The sequence below is a fragment of the Peromyscus eremicus genome, chromosome 1 (genome assembly GCF_949786415.1).
Source record: "Peromyscus eremicus chromosome 1, PerEre_H2_v1, whole genome shotgun sequence".
In the NCBI taxonomy this organism is placed as follows: Eukaryota; Metazoa; Chordata; class Mammalia; order Rodentia; family Cricetidae; genus Peromyscus; species Peromyscus eremicus.
The window spans coordinates 55409245-55424091 of NC_081416.1; the positions used below are offsets into that span (position 1 = coordinate 55409245).

Genomic DNA, 14847 nt, shown 5'->3' on the forward strand with positions numbered 1-14847 from the left:
GCCAACTTTATAATAAAGTCCAGTTTGCCTTTTTGGTACCTCTGGTGTCCTGCTCTACTATGAAAAGGGAAGGGTGGGGAGGAGAAAACATGAGGAGCCCAGATAGGAGCCCTGGGGCGGGAGACGTGGGCTGATCCTCCTCTAAGTACTGACATCTCTTCATGAACTTGTCCATTTCTCCATTGGCTCTGAACCTTCAGTGTGTGGTCCACACTGTGTTAAAGACTGAGCATTTGTCTGAAGCAGATGCTACATTGAAGACACTGGAGTCTTCGCTCTGCCCTGGGTTTACATTGTTCATGGTGTAATGGGGAACAGAGGGCCTGGGGATGGACAAGAGGACCCAGCTTGGCATTGGTCCTGGATACGGGTTTAAAGTTTCTGGTCTTTTCCTGCCCAATCTTGCAGGATACTGATTTCCTTGTAGAGCCTTAGATCTTTACATTGGAAGCTGTAACCTATTATCCTCACGTAGGGCTTTTCAGTTAGCAAATATCTAAATCACTGTGATAAAACTTCATTTCACTGACAAACCAACTAGATGATGGATGTTTCCTCCTACCCAGTGAGAGGTGAAGGTGTGCAGCATCCACACACATCCCCAGAATCCAGCTGTTCTCTCAGCTCTAAAAGCCATCTCATCAAGGAATTCCCTAGAAGGGCAGTGTTGGTTGGAGCAGGGGCCCAAGTAATCCTCTCCTTTGACCCGTCCCCAAGTCTGCAACGTAGAACAGAGTTGTCACATGTCAGTGGAGGAGAAAATTTCAAAATATGGTGTTTGACTCCAAACTCAAAGGCTCAATAGCCACAGGGTGCAGTTAGTGGCAGACAATGAAAATCAGGAGGTAGAAAGACTCGGATTCATATCATACTCTGACCACTTAGTTTTGGAGTGGCCTAAAGTTTCCACTTTGTCGGGTAAAGTGGGGACAGTGACAGAAGCAGCAGCCGAGAGACACTTTAGGACTGGACAGAAGACTCTTCCAACTCAAGAAGTGCAAAAAAGACTCAGGTTGTTCTGACCTACAAGGCAGTGGTGACTGGAGACTTAGCCTCTTCTTCAAGGAAAGGATGACAAGTCCAGGCTCCAATCTTTCCAAAGAAACACAGAAGCACAGCCCTGAAAACCGTCCTAGCCTCCTCTCATTCCAAAGCCCAGCTGCAGAGCCAGGCCCTTCAGAAGGTCCGTCCCTTACAGAAAGGAAGGTGTTCACAGGGACCTGCCACCCTTCCCCTCCTTTGAGGGGTGTGTGGTGGAGCTTTTCAAAAGCTGCACTGTCATCCCCAAGAGGACCCTGACTTTGCTCCATTCCCTCCTCAGCACAGGGACAGCGAGGTGGCGAGGTGGATAAAGGTGTTTGTGCCAAGCTGATGATCTGTACTTAATCCTTGATGGAAGGAGACAATGGACCTCTGAAAACTCCTCAGATTTCTAATGCACTCCAGGACACGCTCAGGGCTGTGTGCATACACACACGCACACACACCACACATACACACACACACACACACACACTGTACATATACACTGCACACACACACACTGTACATATACACTACACACACACTGAACACGTACTACATACACATTACACACACATACACACTACATATACTACTACAACTAATAACTAAAAATTGAAGACATAGGGGTGAATTTAGGAAATGAAACTTCCGTGAGAAAAAAGAAACACTTCCCTGATATTTGGCAGCAGGTGACAACAGTGTATATTCTGTTTGTTGTGTATTTCTTGTTTATTTTGCCTTTGAATTTTTTGTTTGTTGTAACAGGCCCCGGCTAGCTTGGAACTTTCTATATAGACCAGACTGGCCTTGAACTCATAAAGATCTACCTACCTTTGCTTCCTGAGCACTGAATTGTCTTGGTTTTTTTGTTTGTTTGTTTGTTTGTTTTAAAATAAAATTATAGATACTTACTGTATTTACATCTTGGCCCACTTCCCAGTGCCCCTTGTCTTTTGTTTGATTGTTTGTTTTTTGAGACAAGTTTTCTCCGTGTAGTCCTGGCTGTCCTGGAACTTGCTCTGTAGACCAAGCGGGCCTCAGACTCAGAGATTCGCCTGCCTCTGCATCTGCTGGGATTAAAGGCGTGTACTACCACCACCACTGATGGCTTCTTCTTCTTCTTCTTCTTCTTCTTCTTCTTCTTCTTCTTCTTCTTCTTCTTTTTCCCCTTCCCCTTCCCCTCCTCCTCCTCCTCCTCCTCCTCCTCCTCCTCCTCCTCCTCCTTCTCCTTCTCCTTCTCCTTCTCTTCGTCCTCCTCCTCCTCTTCTTTTTTGAGACAGCATCTCATTCTTCAGCCCAGGCCAACCTGGAGTTCACTATGTAGTAGCCAAGTTGGCCTTGCACTTCTGCAGATCTCCCTGCCTCAGCCTCCCAGGTGCTAGGATTACAGACTTGAGCCGCCACCCACCCTGAGGTTCAGCCAGACCACCTGGTCCCGAGGTGAGGAAAAGAAAACTAGAAAAGGCAATGTTGCCACCTGCTGGCAAGAGAAGTAGCTGCTCCATTCCTGGCTGGTGATCCCCGTGACTGAGCATCATCACCTTAGAACAGACAGACAAACTGAACCCCCCTAGGTGGTGGGGAACTTCAGAATCTGAGAGTAACTGATGTTCTGGGGACACAGTGCATGAGAGAGGGTGTCTTAGTTACTGTTCTTTGCTGTGAGGAGACATCATGACCAAGGAAACTCAAAATAAAGTATTTAGTTGGGGACTAGCTCAGAGTTACAGAGGGTGAGTCCATGATTATCATGGCTCAAAGAGGGGCGGCAGGCAGGCAGGCATAATGCTGGAGAAGTAGCTGAGAACTTACATCTGATCTGCAAGATAGAGGCAGAGAGAGACCCCAAAACAAAGCCCACACCCAGTGTCTTAGTTAGGGTTTCTATTGCTGTGAAGAGACACCATGACCACAGCAACTTTTATAAAGGAAAACATTTAATTGGGCTAGTTTACAGTTTCAGAGGTTCAGTCCATTATCATCATGGCAGGAAACATGGTGGCAGGCAGGCAGGCATGGTGCTGGAGACATAGCTGAGAGTCCTATATCTTGACTTGCAAGCAACAGGAAGTGGTCTGAAACACTGGGTGTGCTCGAGCATATATAAGACCTCAAAGTCCACCTCCACAGTGACACACTTACTTCAACAAGTCCATACCTACTCCAATAAAGCCACATCTCCTAATATGCCACTCCCTATGAGCTTATGGGAGCCAATTACGTTCAAACTATCACATTCCACTCCCTGGCCCCCATAAGCTTGTAACAATATTATAATGCAAAATGCATTTAGTTCAACTTCTAAAGTCCCCATAGTCTATCACAGTCTCAACAATGTTTAAAAGTCCAAAGTTTGAAGTCTCTTCTGAGATTCATGTAATCTCTTAATGGTAATCCCCTATAAAATATTTTTTTAAAAGTCACATACTTCGCCTTTAATCCCAGCACTCGGGAGGCAGAGCCAGGCGGATCTCTGTGAGTTCAAGGCCAGCCTGGTCTCCAAAGCGAGTTCCAGGAAAGGCGCAAAGCTACACAGAGAAACCCTGTCTCAAAAAAACAAAAAAACAAAAAAAACAAAAAAACAAAAAAAAAGTCACATACTTCCTACATATAATGGCACAGAATATACATTACCATTCCAAAATGCAGGGAAGGAAATATTGGACCAAAGCAAGACAAAAACCAGCTGGGCAAACTCCAAACTCAGCATCTCCATGTTGGATGTCAGAACTTCTCCATGAAGATGTCAGTCTTCAGATCTCCAACTCCCTTCAGCTTTGTTGACTGAAACATAATTCTCTCCCTTGGGCTGGTTCCATTCCCTATTAGCAGTTCTCCTCAGCAGATATCCCATGATTCTGGTATCTCCAGCATCTTGGGATCTCCAAGGCAATCCAGGCTTCACCTTCACAACTTCATGCAATGGCCTTCATTCAGGGACATCCCTGATACTTGCCTGGTCTCAATGGCTTTCCTTAGTCTCAGAAGCAAATTCCATAGCCCCTTTTCTTCTTAACTCCAGAACCACATGGCCGAAGCTGCCAAGTTCTGCTGTTTACTAGGGCTGGAAAATGGCCCCTCATTCAATTACATCTTCACCAACTTTCTGTTTTCAATAGTTTCCACACTGCCTAAGCCTCCCTGTTCTGGAACTTGCTCTGGAGACCAGGCTGGCCTCAAATTCAGAGATCCACCAGTCTCTGGAGTCCTGAGATTAAAGACATGCACCACCACACCCAGCTCTAAGCTTTTCTTTAATTCTTTTTCACAAGTTGGAAACTTAGCTGTCTAGGATCTTTTCCTGAGGTCACCACTCCCTATATTCCATTTCTTAATCTGTTTATCTCCTTAAACATAGAATTTAGCTCCATTCCACTTTCTGGTGCTCCTCTTCTCCTCAAATTTTACATTTTGTAATTTATCTTGCTCATCTTGCTCCTTTAATTATAAATATTCATTAGCGTTACCACTAATAACCACATGACAGAGTCTATACTAGGCTGTTTTGAGATTTCCTCTGCCAACCGAATTAATCCAAAACTCTTCACTTTAGCCTCAGGCAGACTCTTCAGCCAAGGGTAAAAGGCAGTCACTTTCTTCACCAAAATATCACAAGAATGATCTCTAGGCCATATATTAATATTTTTCTCCTCTAAAATGTCTTGAGCCAGGCCCCCACAGTTCAAATCACTCTTAGCACCACTGTCTTCCATGCTCCTACTAGTATGGCCCATTAAGCAGTGCTTAAAGCATTCCACTGCTTTCCTAACCCAAACTCCCGAAGTCCATGTTATTCCAAACAAAAACATGGTCTGGCCTATCACAGCAAAACCCCAGTTCCTGGTATCAACTTCTGTCTTAGTTAGGGTTTCTATTGCTATGAAGAGACACCATGACCATGGCAACTCTTATAAAGGAAAACATTTAATTGTGGTGGTTCACTCACAGTTCAGAGGTTTAGTCAATTATTGGCATGGCGGGAAGCAAGGCAGCATGCAGGTAGATGTAGTGCTAGAGAAGGAGCTGAGAGTTCTTATATTTTTGACTCACAGGCAACAGGAAGTGGTCTGAGACATTGGGCGTGGCTTGAGCATAAATGAGACCTCAAAGCCCTCTCCCCCAGTGACATACTTCCTCCAACAAAGCCAATAGTGCCACTCTCTATGAGCTTATGGGGGCCAATTACATTCAAACTACCATGCCACGGACTGGCCCACCAGGAGTACCACGACCGTAGGAGAACCAGGGCTTGGGTAGTCAGGAAGGCAAGGATTCGGCGAATGACAGACAGATAACACATTCAGAAGTAGTTTGAATCTGCTGCAATTTTACTTCTGCAAATCAGTAGTTTATATACAGAGAAGAAAACTATCAGGTCATACAAGGAACAACAAGAGCTTGGCAATAATTCAATTACATCATCTTTAAAAAACAGCAAGCAAGCCGGGCGGTGGTGGCGCACGCCTTTAATCCCAGCACTCGGGAGGCAGAGCCAGGCGGATCTCTGTGAGTTCGAGGCCAGCCTGGGCTACCAAGTGAGTCCCAGGAAAGGTGCAAAAGCTACACAGAGAAACCCTGTCTCGAAAAACCAAAAAAAAAAAAAAACAAAAAACAAAAAAAAAAACAGCAAGCACACAATTATTAATTGATGCTAGACATATCCCTTCACCCACAGGAATCTTATGGCCCAAAGAACAGTCTGTGGTTTCTAAACTTAGTACAGTCCCTAGACTTGTGCAGACTTCTTGTGGTTGCAGCTGTGTCCCTTATCTTACCCCAGCAGTTTTCTAGATTACTATACACTTCTACTTTTCTGGTTCTCATGGCCCACTTAGCCAATTTGGATGCTGCAGACCCTATCTAAGTCTTTCTTCAGTTCTTCCACCACATAACTCTTCTAATATAAGACCTTTTTACCTGCTAGAATATGGACTCTTGTACTTTTATGCCTGTAAAGGGAAGGGGTTCTGCTGTAGTCCTTAAGTTTCCCATGCTGAACTTCCTCAACAGAGGGGCCCACCATCTGCCTCCTATGAAATAACATTTTCTACCATAAATCACTTTAGTTGGGATTCCCAAAGGATTCCTAGTGGGTAAGTGTTCATTCCCTAGAATTGCCTGAACCTTTATACTTTCTTTATCTAGTGGCTTGGGGTTTTTAAGAAATAGCTCATTCTGCTGTATCTGATTAAGATCCATGTCCAGCTTCCCCTTTCCTCCATAGTTCACAACCCAAGCATTCATTAATTTTGACTGTGCTTCATAGATTACTTAGAACATTATCAGAAAGCGGTTATACAGAAACGATAGCCCAGGGAGCTCATGATTCGTGAAGTACATCTTCTTCAAGAAGGAAGCATAATGCAGGCACTCTGCCAGGGACCTCCAGGGAGCTTAGTCCTGTGGGACACGTATCTCCTGTCCGCTATTGTTGACACAATTGTTTATGTCACATGGATGACACTGGAGTTGGTGTTGCACTACCACATACAGTGACACATCTCCTCCAAAAAGGCCACACTTCCCAATTCTTTCTAAATAATCCATCAACTAGGGACTAAGCATTCAAATATATGATTCCGTGAGGACCATTGTCATCCAAACCATCATGGAGAGTTTAAGTTTGGGGGCCAGAAAGATTGAACTCAAGGGCATTAGGAGATAGCTCAGTGGGTAAATGTGCTAACTGCCACACCTGAAAATCTGAGTTTGATCCCTAGGTCTCACATGGTGGAAAGAGAGAATTGATTCCAGTAAGTTATCCTCTGACCTCCATTCACATCACGGTACTCATGCTCACACACACAATCAAAAAGAAAGACTGAGTTAAGCATTAGCTCTACTCTTGTGCTCTTCTCCTGCGATGGATATTTATGACACCTGCCTGATCCAGGAGCTGTCCTCAGTTCTGGGAAAACTGAACAAACAAGATCCCTGGGGCCAGACAGCTGTACTGGGAACATAACAAAAAGTGAGACAAGGCCTGAACACTAACGGCAGGAGTATGGTGGCAGAGTAACTGGGCACTAATTCCCACTGCCACCTTCTGTGGAAGTGACGCTGAGCTAACACCTCAAATATGAGAACAAAGAATAGTCCGAGCCCACAGGAAGCACATGTAAGGACATTAAAATAAAAAAGTATTTGACTTGCTTAAGAAATAGAAACGAAGTTCTGTGGGTAGGGCGAGCAAGAGAAGAGTGCTGGAGAAGACTGCCAGCACGTCTAGACGGTGCTGAGGAATTTCAATTTTATTCTAGTTGAGTGTGGTAGTGTGCAGCTGCAATCACAGCGCTCAAAAGGCTGAGGTGGAGAATCCTGAGTTTCTGGGCAGTCTGGGGCACGCAGCAAGACCCTGTCTCAAAACCCAAACCAAAAACAAACAAAACAAAAATTCCCAAACCAAAAAAACAAAGGGCGGATGTCCCACTTAGGGTTACTATTGCTATAATGAAACACCGTGGCCAAAAGCAAGTTGGAGAGGAAAGAGTTTATTTGACTCACATTTCCACATCATAATTCATCACTGAAGGAAGCCAAGATAGGAACTCAAACAGGGCTGGAACCTGGAGGCAGGAGCTGATGTAGAGACCATGGAGGGGTGTTGCTTACTGGCTTGCTCCTCCTGGTTTGCACAGCCTGCTTTCTTATAAAAACCAGAACCACCAGCCCAGGAGTATCACCACCCACAGTGAGCCAGGCCCTCACCCATCAATCACTAATTAAGAAAATGTCCTACAGGCTTGCCTACAGCCCAATCTTTTTGTTTTGCAGACGACCTGAATTTGGTTTTCAGCACCCACATTAGGTGGCTCACAACCACCTGTAACTCCAGCTCTAAGGCATCCCATACCCTTCTTTGGTCTCCATAGGCACCTGCACTCACATGTACATATGGTACTCCCATATATGCACATAATTAAAAGTAAAAATTATAAAAAATTGAAAAAACAAGATGGAAACCTACAAAGGAACAACACCCAAGGTTGTCCTCTGACCTTCATACAGACAGGCACAAATTATTAGAGAAAGGTGGTAGTGGAAAATAGTCTAGAATTAAAGGCAGCTAAGGAAGGTCGAGAGTGGGAGAAACAGTCTTCTCTAGGGAAGAGCACATCGGTTATCCAATACCAATGGTCATTCCTGAAAACATACATACAAGTAACATTACACAGACTGAACAGGTTATATTTAGGAATATATATGTGCATACGTAGATGCATATAATAACAATTAATGGAAAAATAGACTACGAATGTGAAACAGAGCAAGGTGGGGTATATGAAAGGGTTTGGAGGGAGGGAAGGTAGGGGAGAAATAATGTAATTATATTATAATCTCAACAATGAAAGAAAACAGTTAATAGAATGTATAAATATATTTATATGTATATAACAGATTGTAGCCAGAAGTTTCTCTGGTCCTGCCTGGCCCTCGGTTGGGATGAATCTTTCCCACCCACGTCTGGCAGCTACTTGGTCCCAAGTAAACACACAGAGGCTTATATTATTTACAAACTGTATGGCCTATGGATCAGGCTAGCTCTTATAACTTAACCCATTTCTATTAATGTATATGTTGCCACGTGGCTGTGGCGTTATCGGTCTGCTGGCACCTTGTTGCTCCTTGGGCGGCGGCTGGCATCTCTCCCAACTCCATCTTCTTCATCTCCTCTTCAGTTCAAATGTACTGCCTCACCTTATCCTGCCATAGGCCAATGCAGCTTGATTTAACAACCAATCAGAGCAACACTTATTCACAGCTATAGAAAGACAGCCCACAGCAATGGATTATACATATGTAATAAAACACAGTATTGACTGCAATATTAGTCTGCAATGTTTAATTATTAGTTTTATGTGATAAATTTGCTAAATGTTGTTCAGTTCACTGGCAAACAAAATATAGTGTCCAGCGTATAATACATGGCAAATGTGAATTTCATCTCCTCTACCAATTCTGCCTCCCTTCTGAAGAATGGGCAAAACTCTTGCGGGCTGCAAGAATATATCATAGAGATTCAGCTGTGTATTAAAGCTGAACTTTGACCAGCCAAGGGTCTGTCAAAAGGCAAAGCCATTATTATGAATATTTGGTGTTACCCAGCCTTTAATATTTCAGCTGTCTTATGCTATGAAATCCTTACGTGCCCAGACCAATTGGTAAACAGTTCAGCTCCCCACACCTGCTGAACCTACTAAGTTACTAACTGCTCTGCTGAGTTTAGGAGACAAGCTGGCAAGAGACACATAGCTTTGTTTCCTGTGCTAATGAAGCTCAGACCATCTCCTGGCCTTGAGGAGGCCTAGTGGTTCTCCAGAGCACTTTGAGAACAGAAGAGGTTTTTACATATCAAGGTGAGAGATAAAACATTCCTGAGGAGGCAGGGAACCACGTGTCCAGGGAAAGAAAAGGCAGGTATTTTCTGTAGAAGGGGAGAACAGCACAGAGAAGAGAAAAGAGAATGGAAGAACTAGATGAGTAAGAACTTGAAAGGAACAAACTGAGATGGGGAAGAACTAGATTGAAGGGCTAGAAGAGAGGACTAGAGAAATGAGATGGAAGATGAGGAAGAGTCAGATGGGGAAGTACTAGCTGGGTAAGAACAAGCTGAAAAGGACCTAGGTGAGTCAGAATTAAGATGAGAGAATTAAGATAGAACTTAGAGGGAGCAATAGATACTTATAGAGAGAAATCAGGCAAGAAAGGAGCTAGGCACGAGAACAGAACTGAAGCTGTGTAGATAGGATGTTATGCCAGAGGAATTAAAGCAAGTGGACTATAGAGCTCGGTGTGCTGAGATTCTATTTCCGGAAAATAGTCCTCGCCGTTAGTAGTTCTCTCTCCTGAGGCCCTGGGATGTATAATATTAAGGCTGGTCCCTCTAATATGATACAAGACAAAACAGGAGGCCAAGGGTTTCCCAAGGACTTCTCAAGTGGGTATCTACTGGAAGTTTACCTCTTATGTCAGTGTGAGGCTGTGATTCATGTTCAGTTATCCTCTGACCCAAGCATAGATTCAGAAGCTAGTCAGAAGCCTGAGTGGAGCACAGTGATCCAGCTCTTGTTTTGTATTTATGCCCCGAGTTTCATTCTCATCAGCATAAAAAAACCCAGCAATTTTTAAAAAGCCAACAAACAACAATCCTTAGTAAGGAGCCAGGTGTGGTGGTGCACACCTTTAACCTCAGCACCGAGGAGGGAGAGGCAGGTGGATCTCTGAGTTCAAGGCCAGCCTGGTCTACAGAGCAAGTTCCAGGACAGCCAGGGCTACACAGATCCTAAATGTTATGACATGTTCCCCAGAGGCTCATGAGCAGGAGGCTTGGTCCCCAGTGTGGTAGGTGGTGAAATCCTTAAGACATGGGGTCTATGCCCAGTGTGGTGGCACATGCTTTAATCCCAGCACTCGGAGGCAAAGGCAGGTGGATCTCTATGAGTTTGAGGATAGCTAGAGCTGCATAGCGAGACCCTATCTCAAAATACAAACAAAACAAAACAAAACAAAACAAACAAACAAACAAACCAAAAAATAGAGGACTGGAGAGATGGCTCAGCAGTTAAGAGCACTTATTTGATTCAATCCCAGCACCCACATAGTGGTTCACAACTACCCATAAAGCCAGTTCCAGGGGATCCAATACTCTCTTCTGAAAAACACCAAGTGTTGTAGTTGGAATGTAATTGGCCCCCATAAGCTCATAGGGAATGGCACTACTGGGAGGTGTGGCTTTGTTGGAGTGAATATGGCCTAGTTGGAGGAAGTGTGTCACTGTGGGGGTGGGCTTTAAGGTTTCCTATGTTCAGGATACCACCCAGTGTCTCAATCGACTTCCTGTTGCCTGCAAGATGTAGGACTCTCACTTTAGCACCACATCTGCCCTCACACTGCCATTCTGAAAATGGACTAAACCTCTGAAACTGTAAGCAAGCCACTCCAATAAAATGTTTCCTTTATAAGAGTTGTGGTGATCATGGTGTCTTTTCACAGCAATAGAAACCCTAAGACACCAAGCATGCACATGGTGCACATACATACATGCAGGCAAAACACTCATATATAAAAGAAAATGAATAAATCTATTTTTTTAAGTGGGGTCTAGTGGAAGGTGCTGAGGAATCTCACCTTCATTAATGTTGGCTTTAAGGAAGGGACTGTTACATGAGGCTACCTCTCACAGATGGCCCAATGCATATGACGGTTCCCAATTCACCATGCTGTGATACAGCCAAGAGAGCCCTTGCCAGACAGCAGCACCGTGACTTAGAAGCCAAATGGATATCTTTTCTTTATAAAGTACCAAGCTTTGGTTACTCTGATATAATAACAACACAAAACTAAGGCACTGGGCATGGTAATCTGCTTGGCTGAGCCTGTGTTCACACAAGGAGAAGCATGAAGATTCCTGTTCACCTGTGGGGCAGCTCACACCTGTGAAGGTCGGAAACTGTCAGTACTGTCCCCATCTCCGCGGTCTCAAGAGAGGGGCTGAGAGTGGGTCACAAACGATGTTTATTCAAGCGTGATCCCTTGGCACAGCCATATATATAGAAATATATAAAGTCAGGAAACTATGAGTCATGTTGCCATGAAGATCCTTCTTCTCCTTTGGCTCAGCTTTCTCAGTGGGCCCCCTTCTCAGCCTCTTCTTTCAAAATCCCACAGTGTGGAAGGCTGGGGTCACTTCTTGGCAGCTTCTGCCCAGGCTGCCAAATCTGCCTCCTTCTGAGCAGCCAAAACCACAGCTCGTTCCTTCTGGAAAGCTGCCAGTTCTTCTGCACTGAGGCTACAGGGGAAGAAAGATGGCTAGTGAGTGACGGGTCCTGGTACAGACCCCAGCTGAGACCCCAGCTGCCCTGCCTCTTTCCCCTTCCTGGACTTCCCAACTCCACACCTCTGCGCATCTGTTTCCTCTCCCTGGAACCAGATATCTGAGATAACACATCCTCTACCTTCCCGACCTTTGTTCCCATCTTCAAGTCCTACTTAACCTGTGGCCTCTCCTGTGCCATTGGGATTTACTAGTCCTTCCTCTGAGCCGCAAATACTTCACACGAGGGAGTCCTGGGCTTACATACAGAGGAAGTAGGAATCTGACCGCTGTGCCCCATAAAGTAAGACTGAAGAAACATCGAGGCCGTCTGTGTTCCACTCGACTCCCTGTGAGGAACAGCCGAAACTAGCCTTGCTGTAGAAACATCAGACACCAGCAACAAGAGGCCCATGATGACTGTCCCTGCTCCTGTCTCTGATACGGTCTGGGCCAAATGGTCTCCCACTTGACAAGTTACTTTAAGGACACAATTCCTGACAGCATCCAAAGCCAACTGACGGGGCCGCTGTTAGCCTTTGGATTAAGTCTGAATGTGGGACAATTCAACAGATCCTTCCTGACTGCTCCCTGCCTCAGACCATAGCCCACTCTGCCTCTAGACAAGACTCCTAGACCACAGGGAATGTGGCTTCAGCCTCTTACCTCTCACTGTTCACTGTAATTTTCCCACTTTTGGGAGTATTTGTTTCCTTGCCCTCCATTTCCCGGGCTGTTTTGATGTCACCATCCTCAGAGAGTCCTCATGACACACCAGATAAAAGCAGGAACTCTTTTCTCTGCTCTCATGACATCCATTCATTTTTTTTTAAACGACACTGACCACATGTCCATCTAAGTCTCTATGTATGGATCTGCCTCTACCTTAGGACTATACATTTCTCCAGAGTGGCCAAACATTACTCCTCATTCCTGGTTATATCCAATGTCCAGAACCATGTCTAGCATATAACAGGTGCTTATGAAGTATATTCCAAATGAATAAATGAGGCTTCAACCCATATCCTTCTGCTAGAATCTTAGGTTCTTTGACTTAAAAACTCTACATGTAGCTAGGCAGTGGTGGTACATGCCTTTAACCCCAGCACTTGGAGGCAGAGGCAGGTAGATCTCTGAGTTCAAGGCTAGCCTGGTCTACAGATTGAGTTCTTGGACAGCCAGTGCCACACAGAGAAGACCTGTCTTGAAACAAACAAACAAACAAAAAACAAAAAACAAAAAAACAAAAACTCTACATGTATAAAATTGTCATAATGAAACCTATTATGTATAACTAATATATGCTATAATTTTTTTTTAAACTCAACTATTTCACTACAATAGGCCTTCTCAACTTTATTCCCAAATTAAGAGCTTTCTGGGCTTCTTCTCTACAACACCTCTCTCAGGATACTCACTCCTTCACCACACGAATGCCCAGGGAACGGGCAGAGCCAATGATGGAACGGACGACAGAAGACAGGGGGACATCTTGCATTGCGAAAGCATCATCCTTAGCTTTGACACAGGCAATCTCATATATGTGCTTCAAACTCACCAGGCCCGCCACCTCTTTCCCTGGGAAGAAGAACAAGTAATGCGTCAGGTGTCACTACTTTTTTTCTGGATACATCAGAATCTCAGGTGCCCGCTCTAGTCCTCACCTGTTTGCCGGGCCCCCTTCTCAATCCCAGCTGCTGCCTTCAAGAAGTAGGAAATAGTAGGTTGCCCAATCTTGAGCTCAAATGTCCTGTCAGGCTTAAAAGAAAAAAAGATATATGAGAGTTTCTTGGTTTTCTACTCAGGTCCAGGGAATTTATAACGTCCCTTTCTTCCTCCCATCATTGTGCCTTCCTGAGGTGTCTTTAATACCACAAGACAGGAAAAGCAAATCATAGCACACATCCCTACCATCTTTATTCCTAGGCCAGCTCTACTCTGGAAGTCCCAGTGAGATGAAAGATAAGAACCAAAATATGGCAGGACTAAGCCAGTTCAGAGAAATCATGGTCTAGGCTTCACTGTGTGAAGAGGAGGGTGGCAACCAGGTTAGGGACAGAGAAGCAACCCCAGGTGACTAGTTTCAAGCACCAAGGAAGAATGTGGAAGAATGAGACTCTGCACCTTCACAAAAATCTTTGTAGGCAGGGGAATGCCTTCTTTGATGTCCTTTGTCTTCTCGTTGAACTCTTTGCAGAACTGGTTGATAGAGACACCTCGCTATGAGGAAGGCATAAAGAAAGTTAAGTGTGGGAATTAAAGGCTTTCTAGCACCCAGGAGCCCTTGTCCCCTCCTTCGTCTCCATTTCCCTGTGTTCCTATACTTCTACCCAGATTCAACCACAGCTTCGGGTCCCGACGATTCGTCCGCAGGGTCCCACTTAATCAGCAACTAGCCTACTGGGGAAGGGTCAGAGAGGCTGAGGTCAAAAGAGGCTACGTAAGTAACACAGACATAAGGCCTGCAGGTGTGAACAGCGGAGACGTTTGTAAGCGAGACTTCCCGGGCACCACAGCACGTTCCCACCTATGGGCTACCACCTCCCGTGTCCCCCAGGCCGGGTTCCAGACACCGCACCTGCCCCAAGATGGGACCTAGTGGGGGCCCAGGTACAGCTTGGCCTGCTCGCACGATAGTCCGGATCACGCCGCCGGCCTCGGGCTTCTTGAGGGACCGAGTGACCCGGCTTAGCTTTGACATGATGCGGGACTTTCAGTCTTAGTTCGCCTTAGAGCAGCAAGAACTACGCTCCAAGCGCAGCCATGTTGGGTCAGAGGTCAAGGGTCCTCACGATAGGCCAGGGTAAGTGAGGCCAGCAAAGAGCAGCCTTGTTTCGGTCATACAGCTCTCCAACTAAAGACGGGGTAAGGAATAAAAAAATCTAAACTTTGCGCCCTGAGGTTAGGAAGAGAACCTATATGGTTTCAGTACACACGGAACACACATTTCCTCTGGAGTGCGCACAGGCACGACATTAGACAGCCAAACAGGAGTGCGGGACCTTGAG

The 14847-nt window shown here is 45.2% G+C and overlaps 1 protein-coding gene across 1 annotated transcript; it reads right to left on the minus strand.

Annotated features, from left to right (window-relative positions):
* Nucleotides 1-11524: 11524 nt before the first annotated feature.
* On the minus strand, nt 11525-14634 carry Mrpl11 (mitochondrial ribosomal protein L11). Its single transcript, XM_059249034.1, has 5 exons — nt 14418-14634; nt 13964-14059; nt 13504-13597; nt 13258-13417; nt 11525-11815 (listed from the first exon to the last, which is right to left on the minus strand). The coding sequence occupies exons 1-5, from the start codon at nt 14538-14540 to the stop codon at nt 11710-11712; spliced, it is 579 nt and encodes a 192-aa protein (XP_059105017.1). The 5' UTR covers nt 14541-14634; the 3' UTR covers nt 11525-11709.
* Nucleotides 14635-14847: the final 213 nt, after the last annotated feature.